The following is a 19,329-nucleotide window of genomic DNA, read 5'->3' as shown; positions in this document are numbered from 1 at the left end:
GCAAAATAAATGAGCCATCTTTTATAGGTGCTTAGCAACATCTCCTGAATGTTACGTGGCCAGAGAACTGTATGAGCCTTTTCTCTTATTATGTAGCATTAAATTTCCCTAAAGATCTCAATGAAGATTTTTTATGAATTATCCCACATTAGGGCTCAGTGCACAACTTTTATTCTAATTTTTCTTCTCTTATTCTAATTTTTCTTCTCTTACAGTTGCTTCATGAATATTGGATGGTTCTGAGGGATCACGTGTCTGCTATTGATGAACTTGCAATGGCTACAGAACGTCTAAGAGTTCGGCATCCTGATGAACCAAAGCCCAATCCTCCTGTTCTGCACATAATTGAACCCCATGAAGTAGGTTGCCAGTGAGTCAGACCCAGACAGCATAGCTCAAAAGACTGTACATCACACCAGAGACCTGGAGGTTATGTAGTATAAGCAATGAGTCAATCCACAAGTCTAAGTGAGCATACCTATGTTTAGATGTGCAGACCTCTGTATCTTACAGGATTATAGCTACACATTTCAGATAGATAATTCCTTACAAGAGATGTCTCACTGGCCCTGGATTCAGGAGTACCTGAGTTCAAATCTGGCCTCAGACACTTGACACTTACTAGCTGTGTGACCCGGGGCAAGTCACTTAACCCCCATTGCCCCGCAAAAAAAAAAAAAGAAAAACAAACAAACAAGAGATGTCTCAGAAAACATGTCCTATTAGCATTTTAGCCTTCTGCCCCATTATCTCTCATACTTTCAAGGCTAGGAAAGTCTTCTACTTAAATTTCATATTTTATTATTTTAGCTCTTTACCAGAAGAGAACAACTGATATCTGTTTCATTGTAAATCCCTTTACAATAGGTTGAAATATAGGTTATTTTTAATTGACTTCCAGATCTTTCCTTTTGCATGCTAAATATAAATTCTTTTACATTTTCTTCATAGGTTCCTTTTCTTAAACATTTCAGCCATTTTTGTTTGTTCTCAGTGCTTACAAATTTTACTTTTATGAATGTAGAACTAAATATTCCTACCAAACTTAGCTCCAAGTGTAATAATGTGTGTTTTAAATAGGATTTCACTGTTTTTATTAGAATGTAGAAACAAGCTTTTTTCTTTTTTTTAGGTTGAACAAAATCGAGTAAAACTGTTGAATGACAAGGCAGTTGCCAAATCCCAGCTTCAGAAGAAACTTGGCCAACTTCTCTACCTTACTAATTTGGAAAAGGTTGTAATACCACCATTTATACATGTTGTATTGTCATGGTGCCCTCTAGTGGAAGTCAAGCAATACTACATTTAATAACAGTGCTAGTCTACATTATTTACATTGTAAAGATATATAGAGTGCCCCAGTTAACACTCCAAGATTATACATTTCAGTGAAGGTGAAGATCTGCATTGGTCAAGGAGTTCCTTGCTGGGAGCTCCCTACACAGATTAAATCATAGTTCTACTTTTAAAGAAAAAGTTAACTCTGTTGTTAATATTTTCCAAAGGGATATAAAAAGAGTTTATCTATCTTCCTTAGGAAATCTAGAGACAGACACATAGAGCAAGGAGTATATCACTGTATATGAGTTTACAGGTGTATGGGAGTGCCATTCACACTGTAGTGGCTTGAGTATCTTCCCAATACCTGGACTGCTTCAGTTACTACACCTCTTCCTCACACTATAAGGTCTAGATTCTCAGAGAGTGACCACGAACTACTACATTACATTGAAACTCTCTTAGGATCCGAGGGGTAACACTGTGTGGGGGAATACATTCTCCCTTTTCTCCATTTCAGCTCTTAAACATTGTTTAATGAACTTTCTTTATACAAAACCAGCCATTCACAAAAATGACACTTTTAGATATTAATTATAAGCATTCAACAGTACAGCAAAAGAAATAATAATATAATCAGAAGTCTAGTCATACATTAAAGTAATTCAAGGAATAGTAATTACATCACAACCCACACATAAATTTGGGTCATACTTTCCCACTAAAGCATTTAGTATTTCTGGGAGAGTACACATACACTTATAGAAATGCACTATGGGAACAGACATAAGATCATTGTCTTCAGAGTAACAACTCTGGTACTATAAACTTCAGTGTCCTCTTTCTATCTCAGGAACCATCTGCATAAATTCCTTGGTGAATATGATATCTCTATGAAACAGATGCTTCCCCTGCCAAACTAACTAAGTTTTTTAGGCATGACATCTCAGCCTAGTGAATATGCTGAGTAATTTTTATGATTCTCTGCTTTTCAGGTATTTCTCTGATCAGCTGAACTTCTTTCTCAGGAGTAGCTGTAGTATCCATCATTTCCAGCTTCAGACTTAATAATACTGTTCTGGGGATCAGCTAGGTGGCGCAGTGGATAAAGCACCAGCCCTGAATTCAGGAGGACCTGAGTTCAAATCCAGCCTCAGACACTTGACACTTACTAGCTGTGTGACCCTGGGCAAGTCACTTAACCCTCACTGCCCACAAAAAAAAAATACAGTTCTGAAATCTGTCCTTTACTTCCCTCTCCTTGGCCCCATCTTAGCTTATAGTTAATAACTGAAACCTCATCTTCTGTCTATAACCAAGTAAGTTATATTTATCTCTGAGTCAGAGAATTTTGGTAGCCTTATCTCCAGTACACTACAGCTTTTCACATTCAAAATGATCAAATGCTTGTTTCAGAATTTTGAGTTAGGGTAGACTTAACAGCAACAAACACTAATAAATGAAAGAGCATTACCTTAAAGGAAGAGTACTTTATATCAGAGACAATGTGAGAGGACTGGGAATAACATCCTCTACAATCCTTTCCAGCTCTTAGCCAGTAAGCCTATGGTCCTAATACTGTAGTATAAAACTATACCGAAAAGTGGAAGTTTACCTATCTCTGTGCTTTAGGAATTCTATGCTTAAACTCTTAAAATATCATAGTAGATAGCATAATATATTATAGATTTCTTTTACCAAGAGAGTAAGACTGAACTAGAAATGTTTCCTGAATTTAGAAAGTTTCAAAATTGAATAGTACTTCATATTATCCACACATAGATTAATGGAACATCTCTTTAGGATACAATGAAGGGGAGAGGTTTTTGGTTGATATAAGTAATTGCTTCCTAGTACAGATTATTTTAGAAACTAAAAAGAACAAAAATATAGTAAATTCGATCCCAAATCGTAGACAAGAACTGGTATAGGAAATGTATTTTGTTCAACCATTTAAGGTACTATTTACTATACTCAAGTGTTCTCAAGGTAAAAAAGAATAGTAATTCCATTTAACTGTGATTCAGTTTTGTTTGTTTGTTTTTGCAGGCAATGGGGGTTAAGTGACTTGCTCAGGGTCACACAGCTAGTAAGTGTCAAGTGTCTGAGACCGGATTTGAACTCAGGTACTCCTGAATCCAGGGCCAGTGCTTTAACCACTGCACCATCTAACTGCCCCCTATTCAGTTTTTTTTAAATATAGCTTTGGCAAAATTTAGAGAGTGGGAAAAATTAAATGACTAATTAAATAACCATTAGGAATCTGGGGCATTATTTTAAAGCACCAGCTTTAAAGTGGCCTAGAAAAAATGTATGCTGTAGATTTTTTAAATGGGTGCTAAAAAAAAATCCATGCATGTCTAAATACCTAAATAAAAAGATAGGAGGCAACTAGGTGGCACAGTGGATACAGCACCAGGCCTGGAGTCAGGAGTACCCGAGTTCAAATCCAGCCTCAGACACTTGACACTTACTAGCTGTGTGACCCTGGGCAAGTCACTTAACCCCCATTTCCCCACCCAATAATGATAATAATAATAAAAGGTAACTATAGGAAAGGTAGGTAATTCCTCCAAAAAAAACAAAAAAACAAAATATAAGAGGACATGTGTGAAGTAAGGGGGCAAAAAAAACAAAAAAGGAATTGAAATTACAACTTTCCAAGAACTGCAATCTTCATGGTACAAAATGTATGGCCTGAGAGGAACAGGAAATTGTATTTTGATGCAGACTATGAAATTGGATGCTGGACAAGAAATAATTGACAGACTAGATAAGAAAAAACCATTGAGACCATTTAAACCTGAAATAATTTAAGTATTCAGAAGTAGTTTGAAATTTAAATTGTGAAATTTCTGGCCAAGATTTTTAAACTTAATTTAAATGGACACTGTGCTAGGAATCTAGTGGATTGCCATTGTGATTCCATTCCATACAGAGAAATTTAGAGTGGATATTGGGAACTATAGACAAACGAGAATCACTTCTTATCTAGGAAAGCTGATGGAATCCATAAGAAAGGGTAGGATCACTAGATAGTTTAAACAATTTTCTTAAGAGGAAAATATGCCTGAATAATCTGTTAGATTTCTTGAAAATGTAAGTAATCATTTGGATAACAGAAACCTGAATAGTTGTAATTTATTTAGATTTTAGGTTTTCAAAAAAATTGCGTACTCAAAAAAAGAAGTGAGCCATATGGGAGCACTGTTTTGTCAATAGAACCTGGATATAATGGGTAGGAATAATTGAATCTATGCTTGTATTATGAAGGGCTTCTGAGCTATCAATTATGACCCATGAAAATGAGCTGGAAATCCTCATAGACTTTCCTGAAATCATCAGCTCAGTGTGCTGCTCTAAGCTAACCAAAAGTGAGACATAAGCAGCAAAGCATTTGAAAAATAAGGCATTATCTTACCTTGTACAAAACTTGTACCTGAAACACTGCATAGTACTCAAGGCACTTCATTCTAGAATGGAGAATATCCAAGGAATTACAAAATAAGATGATCAAAAATAGCAAGTTTAAGAGGACTTTGTAATCTACATGTTGTTTCCTCCTGATAGAATATAAGCTCTTTGAGGGCAGGGACTTGTTTGTTTTTGTCTTTGTATCTCTAGCTCCTAGCACAGTGCCTAACTTGTAGTCAGCACATAATAAATGCTTCATAAATAAATTGATAGACTGAGAGTGGAAACATAACCAGAGTATAAAATTATACATAGCATGCACAAGATGAACACATATATTTACCACTTTTTCAAAAGATTGACCATTTGTCAAAACCCCTGTACACCTTAGTAAAAAAAATAGATACAAAGCACTTAGCATAGTGCCTGCCACATAGTAGGTGTCAATAAATGCTATTGCTTTCCCTTTCCCCACAACCCTAACACCCAATTACCTGGATGTATTTCATGTGATGGTCAAGCTTTGCATTCACTCTGCCTCTAGAATAATGAGACATTCATATAATTTTGACTAAGTAGTGTGAATTGTTACCTAGTAATGTCATAATTGTATTACCATATGTCAGTTATGTGCTCTCTTTAAAGACATAGCTAAATTGTTGGATACTAACAGTTGATTGGATAAGCTTTGGGTACAACTCAGATTGTTAGATACAATGACTTTTCACAAATATGAGAATATTTGTCACTGTAGAACTGCCGTAGCAATTCACTATAATACATCAAACGGTTTTCTTAAAACCTTTTCCAGAATGTACTTTGTTAAATAGCCCACAAATTTTCATTTTTGTTAACAGGGTTATTGGAGAACCTTGAAAATAACTGAACCTTTTTACACCAATAGCTTTTCTGCTTTTTTATTTATACAACTTGAAAACTGATTTTTACCCTAATTGATTTTTTTGTAAAAGTTGGCTCTGACTTTGTGGGTGTGTATGGGGAAAATTACAACTTGGAAAAGGTTGTATGTAATATGAATTTATCCTTGACTTGAAATTTCACATGAACCATACTTGCTTTCACATCTGTCTTTTTTTTTTAATCCCATACATTTAGATCATCATGAATTTAAACAGATCTCTATAAAGCCTACAACTAAGAATCTTCACACCTGTTACAGTACAGATTGTGCCCAGGACAATTGGCACAAAAGGCATACCTTCACTTGGCCCAGGGTGGGTCTATGGAGTTGTTCTCAGTTTGAGAAGACAGAATTTTGAGGGGAAAAAAGTCCCAAGGATGGGAGGAAGCAGAGACATACCCAGAGTGATGTGGCTTTCTAACAAGGGCTTAGGGACTAGACCTCTCCCCCTGCCTTTACCCACTCATATGCTCCTGCCCACCTCCTACCTTTCTCCCAGGGCAAGCCATGTTTAGAAGCAGAGGAGTACTCATGGGCCTAGGGAAACATTCCTCTCTACCCCCAGTCACCAAAGGAGTCCAAAATCCCCCTTTCCCCTTATAAGTCGATCCACCACACTTTGAACTTTGCCCCTTCTTTGCTCAGGGGACTTGGGAAAGCTTGAGAAGAAAGGGAGGGCAAAACTTGGACAGAGACAGGCAGAGAGGTGTGGCCATTTAGATAAGGGGTACAGAAGCATTGTTTCTTTCCCTCTACCCAAGGGATCCTCCTCTCCAGAGACTGATTGTGGTGGGAGGAAAGAGAGGGTCCTTCTGGACTGTCATGGTCCTCCAGTTGCCCCTTCTGTGCAGGAATCAAGACATGCTACAAGGTGCCTTGCTGTTGGCACTGAGGGTGCAGGCTCACTGGCCAAGAAGTGGGCTTCTCTCCACTCCTACATTGGGCCATACCTTGGGTCCCACTCATCTTGGGGCCTAAGAAACCCAGGAATGTAATTAAACTGCTCCCCGCCTGGGAACTGAAACCCTACTCTACTCTCACAGGCTCTGCCTGTTGGTCTGCTTCCACCACAACAACAGGTGTCTCCTCTAACTTTCCATCCCTGTCCTCCTGCCTTTTTCCTTTCATTTGTCAGGAGACCAGTTGTTGCAATCTGGCTATGGGCCTTGTCCTTTGTTCAACACAGTCAGTTTCTTTTTGCATGGTATATAGATGCATGGATTTGTATAGATCATTCTATCAAGGCTTGTTTCTAAAGATTAGCTTTCTGTATAAGGTTAGTTGTGAATCACTTGAAAATGTTTATAGATATCTATCAAGAGCAAGAAGCAGACATTTTAATGATTTAAAAGAACAGACAAAATATTAGTGTGTTTAAATATAGTACTTATGGATTTACTTATTAAGGCACTTTTGGTTTCCCAGTTGGTAGCAATGAATTTCCACTGATTAAGCTTCTCTATAAAATTATTATAGTTGGTGTTATCAGTTCTGTTGTCTCCTGAATCATTAAGATCAGAGATCCATATTGGTATTTCAGTAAGGTTTAGGAAATATTTTCCCTAAAAAGTAAAATTGGTTAAAAAAAAAAGTAAAAAGTTATTCTAAAAATAGCTCATAATTTCTAGGTAAATGATTGTATTTCCTTATCTAGATTACTATCCTTTTCATTCAATCCCTAAAGGGCTAGGTGATTATTTAATTTAATTTTTCATTAGGAAATTGATTTAAGTTAAATCCTACCCTCGGGGACTGTACCCTTGCACTGAACTATTTAATAGATATTTTGAATAGTTAATATTATTATCAGTTCTAATTTGCAGGTCTTCTCTTCCACATTAGCAAGTTCTTTTCCTCCCTTCTACTAAAAGATTCTGCTTAGAAGCTAGTAGTAATCAGAATACAAAATGTACAACCAAACTGTTTTCTGAATTTATTTTTAAGTTTTCAACTTATGACCTAAGTATAGATGCAAAATAAGTAGAAAAGCCTCCTTCATAGTCACAGTGTTCCTTTGGCTAAAAAAAAAAACTCATTATTTTCACACATTAACTGGTAAGTAGTTAAAGGGAAACAGCATTCCTTTGCACTGAAATCCACACTGGAATGGAATTTTGAAAAATTAGTGTCCTTGTCATATTTTGCCCAAAGATGTATTCCCTGGTGTATTCTTAAAAGTTTTTAAAGTACTGACTTTGAAACAGAGCACTAATGTTCCATTTATAAACACTTTGTTGTCTTAGTGATAACAGAATTTGTCAGTTACCTGAATCTATCAGATTATACCAGGGAAATCACCATTTCCATAATCTTGTCAGTTCAGGTCATCAGATATTTATGAAGTGTCTGCAAGATGCTCTAGGTACTGGCGATTTATACGTGTGTATTGCATATACATGTGTATATGTATATATTTTATACACATACATATATATTACACAAGTCCCGCTCTCCAAGTGTGTACATTCCAATGACTAAAAGATAGCAGGTACATAAATATATGAGACAAAGGAGAGAACCAGGTAAAAGATCCTGAGAAATTTAAGAAGGAAGAGATCATTTTCCACTTTTACCCTGAAAGCAGAGGGTGTCAAGAGATGATTTTATTGAAGAAATGGCATCAAAGTTAGGCTTTAAAAGAAGGAATATATCTGCAGATTAGCAGTTGAAAAAAGTGGAATCTAAAGGCATTAAAGAGGACATGGAGAATAGTTCACATTGCCCAGAATGTAGAGTAAATTAAAGGGAGTGGTATGAGCTTTCTACTTCACGCTCTAGGCATTGGGCAGCCTAACTGAAATGATCATCATAATACATTATCATAGAATTACCACATTAGAAATATTACTTGAGTAGGAGTGTGGAAGACATTGGAGGTGAGATTGGTTAGAGGCAGGAAGACCATACTTGTAAGTAATTTTTGGAATAGTGAAGGCAACAAGAGATGGGAACCAAATAATTGGTTTTGCATTATCCTTTAATGTGAGCCCTAAGATTATTTGTCTTATTTTAGCTGCATGAATAGTCCTGAAAACATTTGGTGGATTTTTATATTTTTCTTTTTCTTTAATAATATTTTATAGTCTCAAGATAAGACCACAGGAGGAGTAAATCCAGAACCTTGTCCAATCTGTGCTCGGCAACTGGGGAAACAGGTAAAATAATAGTGCGTTACATTTATATAGCACTCTACAACTTATACACATTAGCTTATTTGAACTTCACAGTAATCCCCAGAGGTAGATAGGGCAAAGATTATTATCCCTATTTTTAGAGACGATAAACAGAGGCTCTTGGAGGTGAAGCAACTTTCCCAGGGTTCCATCGGTAAGTAAGTGCCACTGTAAAGACATGGGGCAGAATTCCTATTTAGAGTGCTGCCTTCTCCACTACCAGTTGTTACCAGTGCTCAGGATGGTTCAGTGAATGCTTTGAGATTTGAGGGCTGTGGATTATACAAAAGAGAATAAAAACAAAAGCAGAAAATGTTTTCAGTGTACGTCTTAGTTTCCGTCTATGATTATATACAGTCTTAGAAAAATGTATATGTTATTAAAACTAAGAATCATCTAGTCCAACCTCTTTGTTTTACAGAGGAGAATATGAAGGCCCAGAGAAATTTAATGTTGTGCTCAAGGTCATCTAACTAATTAGAGGAAGGGCTAGTATCAGAACCCAGGTTTTAGGATTCTGATAGCTGTGTTCTGTCTACCATTAGCAGGTCAGACATTACTTCTAGAGTGGTGCATCTTATTTAAATCAAGTTTTGATAATGTGTAATTATACTCCTTGCTTTATTGCAAGGATTTAATTTGAAATGTGAATAAGCCTGACTTGAATTTATGTTTGACTTGGTTGGCTGGCAGTTGTTTAGAAATAGAGTACAAAGAATGTGTTTATTTGGCATTACAAAGGTATACATGCCTAGCTCTTTTAAATGCTATGAGTTCCATTTTTTAATCAGATCAAAAACATAACTTCTTCCTCATGGTGAATTAGAGTTCTTTTTAGAAGTATATTGTACCAGGGCAGCTAGGTGGTGCAGTGGATAAAGCACCAGCCCTGGATTCAGTAGGACCTGAGTTCAAATTTGGCGTCAGACACTTGACACTTACTAGCTGTGTGACCCTGGGCAAGTCACTTAACCCTCATTGCCCTGCAAAAAAAAGAAGAAGAAGAAGTATATCATACCAGTCAACAAGTGTCAGTAACCCTTCTTTTGTGCATGTTAGTTCACAGAAGCTTGTAGGATGAAGGTAGTATGATTCCTCTGTAGGAAAGCAACAGAATGGATAAACCCTTGCCACATATAGTGTTGTAGGAGGAATCTTGAAGAGTAGAAACAGTGGAAAGAGCACTCACTGGCTTTGGGGGACAGGACTTGAATTCAAATACTGCTTTTGTTACCTACTAATTGTATGGCATTGAGTAAGTTACTTAACCTCATTGAGCCTGTTTCCAAAATCATCAGTCTTTTCTCTATCCCTGTATAGCACATGAAACATTACAAAGCATCCTCATCTTACAGCTGAGGACAAATAATTTGCCCATGGTGACATGGCTAATTGGAGTCAGAGATAGAACTCAAACCCATGTACCTGCTGACTGCAGAACCAGTGCCCTTCATATTATGCCATACCTCCTCTCACCATATGTGTGTGGTTCCATCATGAAGTCTATACAGAACAAAAAAAAAAAACGGATAATTGATGATCTCTGATCTTTGGGAACTCATTGCAGGCAAACTTGTATATATCAATATGTGCAGTTATACAAATATTGAACAAAAGCATTGAAATATTTTTAGTATTAAAAACAAGTGCATTCATATTTTTCATGGCTTTTAGTAAAAAGATAAATGTGAATTCCATGATCAATGTGGTAAATCAGGAAAAGGTGTCCCTTAGTTTCCAGGCTTTGTAGAAAAGGTAAAATTTCTGGCATTTTTTTGGACAATGAAAGGATGCTTTGACTACAGAGAATGTGAGAGCATTACTCAGAAAGTTAAGCAGGAAGATGGAGGTGCACAGTTGTTAAAGGTAGTTATCGAGCTTCTGCCTGAATACTTAGTCAGGTAAGCACTTACCGATCTCCTGTTCTATGCTAAATGCTGGGAATACAAAGATGGGCACAAGACAATCTCTCCTCTCAAGGAGCTCAGTCTAATGGGGGAGATGACATGTAAACTGTGTACATACAAGAGATATACAAAGTATATTGGAGATAACCAATAGCAGGAAGGCACTAATATTAAGGGGATCAGCAAAACCTTATAGAAGAAGTGATTTTAGCTGGAACTTGAAGAAAGACAGAAAGTAAAAATGAGGAGTGTCAGAGTTCCAGGCATGAGGGACAGCCTGTGAAAGTGCTAGGAGTTGGTGGTGGGGATGGAGGGAGGAAGAGGAAGAGAATTTGGAACACAAAATTTTTTAAATGGACATTAAAATTGTTTTTACATGTAATTGGGGGAAGAATAAAATTCTAAAAAAAAATGCTAGGAGTGTAGAGATGGAATGTCTTGTGAAAAGAAAAGCAAGGAAGTCGATGTCACTGGATCACAAAGTATGTGGAAGGGGGTAAGGTGTAAGAAGACCAGAAAAGTAGGAAGGGGTCAGGTAATAAAGGGCTTTGAACACCAAAGAAAGAATTTTATATTTGATCCTGCTGATGATAGAGATAGGTTCTTTAAAAAAAAAGAAAGAAACGAAGAAAAATAATCATATGTTATATTTCTGGCTTGCATTTAAAGAATATTAGGATTATACATTATTGAAGAGATAGAATTATAACTTTCAAACTCTTTCCTACCTATAACAAAAATTTGAATGTTTTCACATTTTTGGAATAATTGATAGCAACCCACTGAGGTGTTGGTCTCTGTTTTTCCTTTTAGTGGGCAGTACTGACCTGTGGGCACTGTTTTTGTAATGAATGTGTTGCCATTATCATCGAGCAGTACAGCGTGGGCACCCGCAGAAGCTCAATTAAGTGTGCCATCTGCCGACAGACGACTTCACATAAAGAAATTTCCTATGTCTTCACTGCAGAGACTGCAAACCAAGAAGAGGATATTCCTGTGAAGGTAACAATAATTCAAGGGCCTGTTAAAGCACAATTTGGAACAAAATGATTGGAGCAACTGTGTCTGCCAAATGACAGGAGTCATCAGAAAAGATTTGGACCAGGAGGCTACAGGCATTAACAGTTATTCAAGGCACAATTTCTACATGTAGCCATTCTCTGCCAGACAGCCCTGAAGGCATTAGCTTTGTTGTCCACATTCTCATTTTGGAGAAGACCAGAGGCAGTGTCCTTGTCCTTGTTTGGAGAGCAGCAGACACAAAAAACACTCCTGTAACTTGAGGCAGAAAAAGGAGCATTGTTAAAGAATTCTGTTTTCTTGTCAGCTTCTTGGCCTCTGTAAATAGATAAAATTTGTGGTTAAATGAGAGTCTGTTTATAGAAAATTTTTCTCCTTTTTCCCCATTTGACCTGGGCAACAGAGAACAAGGATATTTCTTACGGCTTTGTAGCAAAGCTGAATTTAAAATGTAGGCATTAAATGAGTGACTATTGCCACAAGAGGGAGGCAATGAGCTATTGGATCAGAGATTTACTGTCAGAAGGAACATTAAAGATGATCTAGCCGTCCTCATTTTGTAGATGAAAAGACTTAAACCCATAGGTTAAATAACTTATCCAAGGTCACACGGTAGTATGTAGGAGAGACAGGATTTGAATCCAAGTCTTTTGACTACAAATCCTATTCTCTTTCCAGTCAATCAATATACAAAACCAGAAACTGTTCTAGGGATACATATAAAAAAATGAAACAATACCTGCTAGCTAGGAATTCTACAGGGGAAGACAACAAATACATGTAAATGTATGTACAGGATAAATATAAAGAGAATAAATACTAAGCTGTTAAATTCCAGGTATTTACGGAGGGGAAGTCCCAGCAGTTGGGAGGCTCAGGAAAGGCTTCATGTTGGAAGCAGTACTTGCACCACATCTTGAAGGAGGGATTCTGCAAGGTTGAAGTAAGAAAGGAAAGGTGGTGTGTGTGTGTGTGTGTGTGTGTGTGTGTGTGTGTGTGTGTGTGTGTGAGAGAGAGAGAGAGAGAGAGAGAGAGAGAGAGAGAGAGAGAGAGAGAGAGAGAATAAGTAAAACAGAGGTTGGTGCCAGATTGTAAAGGTTTAAAAACCTAAACAAAGGAATTTGTATTTTATCCTATACTGTGTTACTGTGAAGTCGGGAGGGAAAATCTGGAGAACGAGGAAGAAGGAATTTGAGAGGTATTAGCACTGGCCTTGGGTCATAGAGAGTAATAATTTCCGTTAGTACTCCTTTGGGGAGTTGTTAGCATTTGATGCTACAGCAGCTAGATGGTACAGTGAATTCATCTTCCTGATTTCAAATCCTGCCTCAGATCCTTACTAGCTGTGTGACCCTGGGGTCAAATTAATTGTGTGACTTCACTTAATCCTGTTTGCCTCCATTTCCTCATCTGTAAAATGAGCTGGAGAAGGAAATGGCAAACCACTCCAGTTATCTTTGCCAAGAAAACGCCAAAGAGTCATGCTTTCTGGCTTTTTTTAAAAGATATGCATTTTGGGGGCAGCTAGATGGCGTAGTGGATAAAGCACCGGCCCTGGATTCAGGAGTATCTGAGTTCAAATCCGGCCTCAGACACTTGACACTTACTAGCTGTGTGACCTTGGGCAAGTCACTTAACCCCCATTGCCCCACAAAATTAAAAAAAAACAACAACAACAACAAAAAAAAAAGATATGCATTTTTTTCTTAATGGAGTATAGTCAGTTGCTCTTATTATAAGTTTAGACAGGTGATGCCGGTTGCAAGAGGTAAAAATATAATTGAAACTGAAAAATTAATCATTTTATATGCAAGAGGTAAAAAATAAAATTGGAACTGAAATAATCGTTTCACAGTGGCTATTTTTTTAGTAATCTCTAGTAAAACCTGAATATTTTATTGGCATTATAGCTCCTGTGCTTGCTATAAATCTGCCATGTCTTTTTTTCCCTTAGTTACTATTTACATTTAAATTAATTTAAATGCAAAAAATATCATAACAGTATTTCATTTCCTCAAGATCTCATCCTAATTATTTGTTCATTCTATTGTAGTTCATGTGTACTGGTTCTACTTGTTTTCCACTTTGTACTATTTCATAGAGTTCCTTCTACATTTCTTTGTATTCCTTATACTTGTCTGTCTTAATGCTATAGCCTTTTTTTACATTGATGTACTACTCTTTGTTCAACCATTCCCCTATTGCTAGATATTAAGTTGCTTCCAGTTTTTTGCAGTTACGATTAATGCTGCCAGGAAAATCTTTTAACAGCTTTTATAAAATCTTTGATAATATTGTCAGGGCATATTCCCAGTAATGGAATTATTAGGTCAAAGGGTATGATTACATTACTGCTCCTAAGTAACACTTAAGGCATTTTTTGGTGGTACTGTTATTAGTCCTAATCATATATAATACTTGATTTTCTCCTCCCTTCACTTCCTGCTTTTTATTAAGTACCTAGTTTGCTCAAGTAACTATGCTAGGCAGTAGGGATACAAGAATTAGAAACAGTATTGTACCTAACATCAAGGGACTTTCAGTCTAATAATGCAGTTACAGTATGTACATAAGTAAATATGATAGAGGGTAGAATGTGATAAGAGGAATGGAAAATTCCAGAGAAGTATAATAATACTTGAGAAGGGGAAACTCACTTTCAGTGGACAGAGATCACAGACAGCTACACAGAGGAGATAGGATATGAGTTAAGTTACATAGAAAGAGGAACGGTTATTTTGTTTTGTTTATGACTGGGTCTCCCTATCTTGCCCAAGCCAGAAGTATAGTAGCTTCTCACAGGCCCAATCCCACTCCTGATTAGCATAGGACCTCTGACCTATACCATTTCCAACTGGGGCTGGTTTACTACTCCCCAGGCCAGTCTAATGGAATGGGGGTTCACCATATTGGTGCCAGATTCAGTGCAGCCACCAGATTAGTTTAGCCCACCACATCTGAGAACTACTGAACTCAACCAACCCATCAGTGGTGCTAGGAATTACAGGCACTTGCCATCACACTGAGCTAAAAAAAGGAATATTTTAAAACGTAGCTGTGGAGAGAATGTGTTTGAGACACGGGAAGTGGCCTGCACAGCCATCCTGGCAATAAAATACAGGGCAAATTTGTGGATTAGCTAGTAGTCCAGTTTGGCTGCAACAGAATATTTGAAGGATCATGGTATTTAGAGCTGGAAGGACTCATTAGAAGTTGTTTAACCCAATCCTCCCATTTTACATCTTAAAAAAATGAGGCCAAGTTGCACAGATAATAAGTAGCAGAGCTGAGGAGTTAATGTGAAGCATGGCTGGAAAAGTAGGTTGATTCGGGGTGACAGAATGTAAACTACTTAAGGACAGGACTCCTTATTTTTTACTTTGCACTCCCAGTGCCTGCTACAGTGGCTGGTACATAATAGGCATTTAATAAATATTTGTCGAGCTATTAATTATTCAACGCCCGACCTACCAAACTAAGATTTTGTATTTTATCCTACAGGGAATAGAGAACCACTGATACTTTTTGATCAGGGAAGAGACATGGTCAGACTTGTGCATTAGGAAGAATAATTTGTCAGTTGTACCGAGGATGAATTGGAGAGACTAGAAGTAGACAGACCAGTTAGAAAGTCTATTGCAGTAGTCCAGGTAAGACATAACTAAATTCAACTCAGTGAACATGATATAGTGCTTACTCTGTGTCAGGCACTGTGGTGAGTGCAAGGAATATAAAGGCTTACATGCAATAGGCTTTGTCCTCAAGGGACTTATATTCTACTGGATATGGTTTTCTGGGTTGGGGGGGGCGGGGTGGTGAGGCAATTGGGGTTAAGTGACTTGCCCAGGGTCACACAGATAGTAAGTGTCAATGTTCTGAGGCCGGATTTGAACTCAGGTACTCCTGACTCCAGGGCGGGTGCTCTATCCACTGTGCCACCCAGCTGCCCCCCTCTACTGGATATGTTAAAGATGTGGGTTGTGTAGGTGTGAGTGGAGAGAAAGGAGATTCAAGAGATTTTATGGAAGTGGAATCAATATGACTAAGTAACTGATTCATTGTAAAGAAGAAGGATTTTAAGATTTCTAGCTGGTATATCTGGGAAGGTGGCAGTATAGTGAACAGAAATTGGAAGGAGGTAGGAAAGATGTTTACCTTGGGATATGCTGAATTAGATCTACCAATAGGACAGCCAATTTAGTTGTCATCTACGTAAGGTAAGGAGAAGGGAATAAGCATTTATTTAATTTTCTCCCCAATTACATGTAAAAACAATTTTAGCATTCTTTTTCAAATTTTAAATTTCTGGTGCTTAGGGCTAAGAAAGTTGCTATCCCCTGGCTTAAGACATTTTACCAAAGCCTAAAATAAAATCTAAATTATTAATACAAATGAGAACTGGCTATCAGATTTCATGCAGTGAGATCTGGAAAGTGATTAGCATAGCCATCAATGAATAAATAGCACGGCCTTTATGAGCCTGAATCATTGATCTCAAACTGAGAACACCTGTTCATTTGGTCAAAGCCTTTTCAAAAACTTGAGATGAGGGGCAGCTAGGTGGTACAGTGGGTAGAGCACCGGCCCTGGAGTCAGGAGTACCTGAGTTCAAATCTGGCCTCAGACCCTTAACACTTACTAGCTGTGTGACCCTGAGCAAGTCACTTAACCCCAATTGCCTCACTTAAAAAAAAAAAAACAGCTTGAGATGGAGGTCAGAAACAGTTGTGTTTTGATGCCATGCTGGGGGCAGGGGTCAGTAGTGTCCATTGTGTGTGCATGTGTGTGTTCTCTAGCTTTTTCCTTTATTGCTATTAAAAAACGTGAGAAATAACCGAAAGCATTTGATAGGATTGTAGGATTACAATTTGCTTGTGTAATAGGTACCCTCTCAGGTGATAGTTGCGTAATTGTTCTTATCTTGACGGCAGACAAGTGACCCACTATGACATCTATTATGAAGCAAAAGGCTTTATCCCTTCCTCACTTCTTCAGCCCACCTCAGACTACTTCCTACCACATTGGTCTCTGCCTCCTCTGCCATTCTCACTTGCTGCTTCCTGTCACTATCTCCATGTGTTCTCATTGGTGCTGCTTACTGCTTCCTCTGCCTACTCTTCTGAGGCTCCCACCACCTTTTCTGCTGATTCTCAGGAAGTGCTCCACCTAGTGGCCACCTCTCCTATTTTTATGGCTGAAGATATGACTTAAGTAAACCCACTGTTATATGAGTACAGTATTTGATCATTTAATATGTTAAGTTTTTTAAAAATCAAGAATTGTTACAACATTCCATTTCCGGATGCAGGATTTTTCCCCTTAAAGAATGTTGTCCACCAAGCCTTATATTTTAGAAACACAGCCTTAAAGAATTTAAAACATGGAGATATTTATATTGTCCGTACTGCATATTATTCCAGGGTTTCATGAGGCCCACCTCAGAAACTTAACAGTATAAATAATTTCAAATAGTGTCCTCCAGAATGTAGTTGATTTATGGATTATAAAGTAGTTTAGTGTTATAAAAGAATATTTTTAAAGAATACTAGAGGGGCAGCTAGGTGGCGCAGTAGATAGAGTACCGGCCCTGGAATCAGGAGGACCTGAGTTCAAGTCCAGCCTCAGACACTTGACACTTACTAGCTGTATGACCCTGGGCAAGTCACTTAACCCCATTTGCCTCAGCCCCCAAAAAAACAAACAGAACAAAAAAAAAGAATACTAGAGCATATCATCACATTATTTGCAGAGTCTTTTTTTTCCTCATTGCCTATTTTAATTCCTTTGATTTCTTTTTCTTCTCTTATTGCTATAGCTAACATTTCTAGTACTATACTGAATAATAGTGGTAATAATTGGTATCCTTGCTTTCACCCCTCATCTTCTTGGGATTGCATCTGGCTTATTCCCATTACAAATAATGCTTGGTAATGGTTTTAGATAGATATTGCTTATTACTTTAAGAAACACTCCCTTTATTCTTATGCTTTCTATTGTTTTTTGGTTTTGTTTTTTTTTGCAGGGCAGTGAGGGTTAAGTGACTTACCCAGGGTCACACAGCTAGTAAGTGTCAAGTGCTTGAGGCTAGATTTGAACTCAGGTCCTCCTGAATTCAGTGCCTGTGCTTTATCCACCTCTCTATTGTTTTTAATAGGAATGGGTGCTATGTTTTGTCAAAAGCTTTTTCACAGTCTGTTGAGATAATCATATGATTTCTGTTGGGTTTATTATTGATATGGTCAATTATGTTGATAGTTTTCCTAATATTGAACCAACCTTGCATTCCTGATATAAATCCCACCTGGCCATAGTGTGTAATCCTTGTGATATATTGCTGTAATTGCCTTACTAGTATTTTGTTCAAATTTTGGGGGATTGATATTCATATTTTCTTTCTCTGGTTTAGGTATCAGCACCATATTTGTGTCATAAAGAGTTTTTGGTAGGACTCCACCTATTTTTCCAAATAGTTTATATAGTATTAGAATTAATTGTTCTTTAAATGTTTGGTAGAATTCACTTGTGAATCCATCTGGCCCTGGGGAGTTCATTAATAGCTTATTCAATTTCTTTTTCTAAGATGGGGTTATTTAGTCATTCTATTTCCTGATCTGTAATTCTGGGTAATTTATATTACTATAAATATTCATCAATTTCACTCAGATTGTCAGATTTATTGACATATAATTGGGCAAAATATTTTCTAATGACTGCTTTAATTTCTTCTTCATTAGTGGTGATTTCATCCTTTTCATTTTTGATAGTAGATATTTGGTTTTCTTCTTTCTTTAAAAGAATATGAGACTTTAAGTTGTTTAGTTATTTGGAATCCAGAGATACTCTACTGCATTAACAACCCCATTACCTGACCTGAGAAGTCAGTTTTCAGTTGGATTTGCAAATCTGTTCTTTATGATTGCATTTAAGTAAGTGAAACATGAAAACCATTTCTGAATTAATTTACTTTAACAATACATATGGCAGTTTTTTCAGTATTTCTAAATGACCCTTGGAAGTCAGTAGTCATTTCATAAAGCAAACAAAATTCCCCAGCAAGTTCTGACAGACAACAGGCATTTTGGATTCTGAGGAGGCCCTCTTTGGCAGGACACACACCCCACGTGGTGTGCTCTCTGTGTCCTAAATCTGGCTGCATTTCATACAGAGGATTTCTTGCCAAAGAGAGCCCTGACCCCATAGTGGGGAAGGACCTCTGGTATAAATGACTCCTTGCCCTTAGGGAAATACTGCACGGATGTAGACATTCACCCACAATGAATCAAATTTCTTTCCAGCTTCTTAATCCTTTGCAATTTCTGCAGTGTGATATAAAAATATTCTACTCTTCATCTTGTAGGAAAAATACTTTTCACTTAAAATCCCCAAGAAACTTTCTATGGGTTTCTATGTGGCTTTCATTTTATCATTTTTAAAAGTTGATTAAGGCTCATTCATTGAAACCACTGCTAAATATGATTTTAAAATTTTAAGTGGATTGGAAAAATTCTAACTTTTCAAATAGGCATAAAGTAGATTGACAAACTAAATAAACGACACTACTAAACAAATTTAGATCTAATTGTCTAAAATATTTTAGAGGCCCAAAGAAAACAAT

General features: G+C 37.2%; 1 protein-coding gene across 2 annotated transcripts in view; it reads left to right on the top strand.

Moving 5' to 3' along the window:
• SHPRH (SNF2 histone linker PHD RING helicase) overlaps positions 1–19,329 on the top strand; it is a 117,507-nt gene that overhangs the window by 73,535 nt on the left and 24,643 nt on the right. For both annotated transcript variants that reach the window (XM_044002820.1, XM_044002821.1), the window contains 4 exons: positions 216–359; positions 1,133–1,234; positions 8,698–8,769; positions 11,508–11,696. In XM_044002820.1, coding sequence (XP_043858755.1) covers positions 216–359; positions 1,133–1,234; positions 8,698–8,769; positions 11,508–11,696 — 507 coding nt within the window. The remainder of the gene's footprint in view (positions 1–215; positions 360–1,132; positions 1,235–8,697; positions 8,770–11,507; positions 11,697–19,329) is intronic.

Source organism: Dromiciops gliroides, chromosome 4 (genome assembly GCF_019393635.1).
Source record: "Dromiciops gliroides isolate mDroGli1 chromosome 4, mDroGli1.pri, whole genome shotgun sequence".
NCBI classification, from domain to species: Eukaryota; Metazoa; Chordata; class Mammalia; order Microbiotheria; family Microbiotheriidae; genus Dromiciops; species Dromiciops gliroides.
Note: the sequence above shows the minus strand (reverse complement) of the source record. Positions and strands in the feature narration are given on the sequence as shown.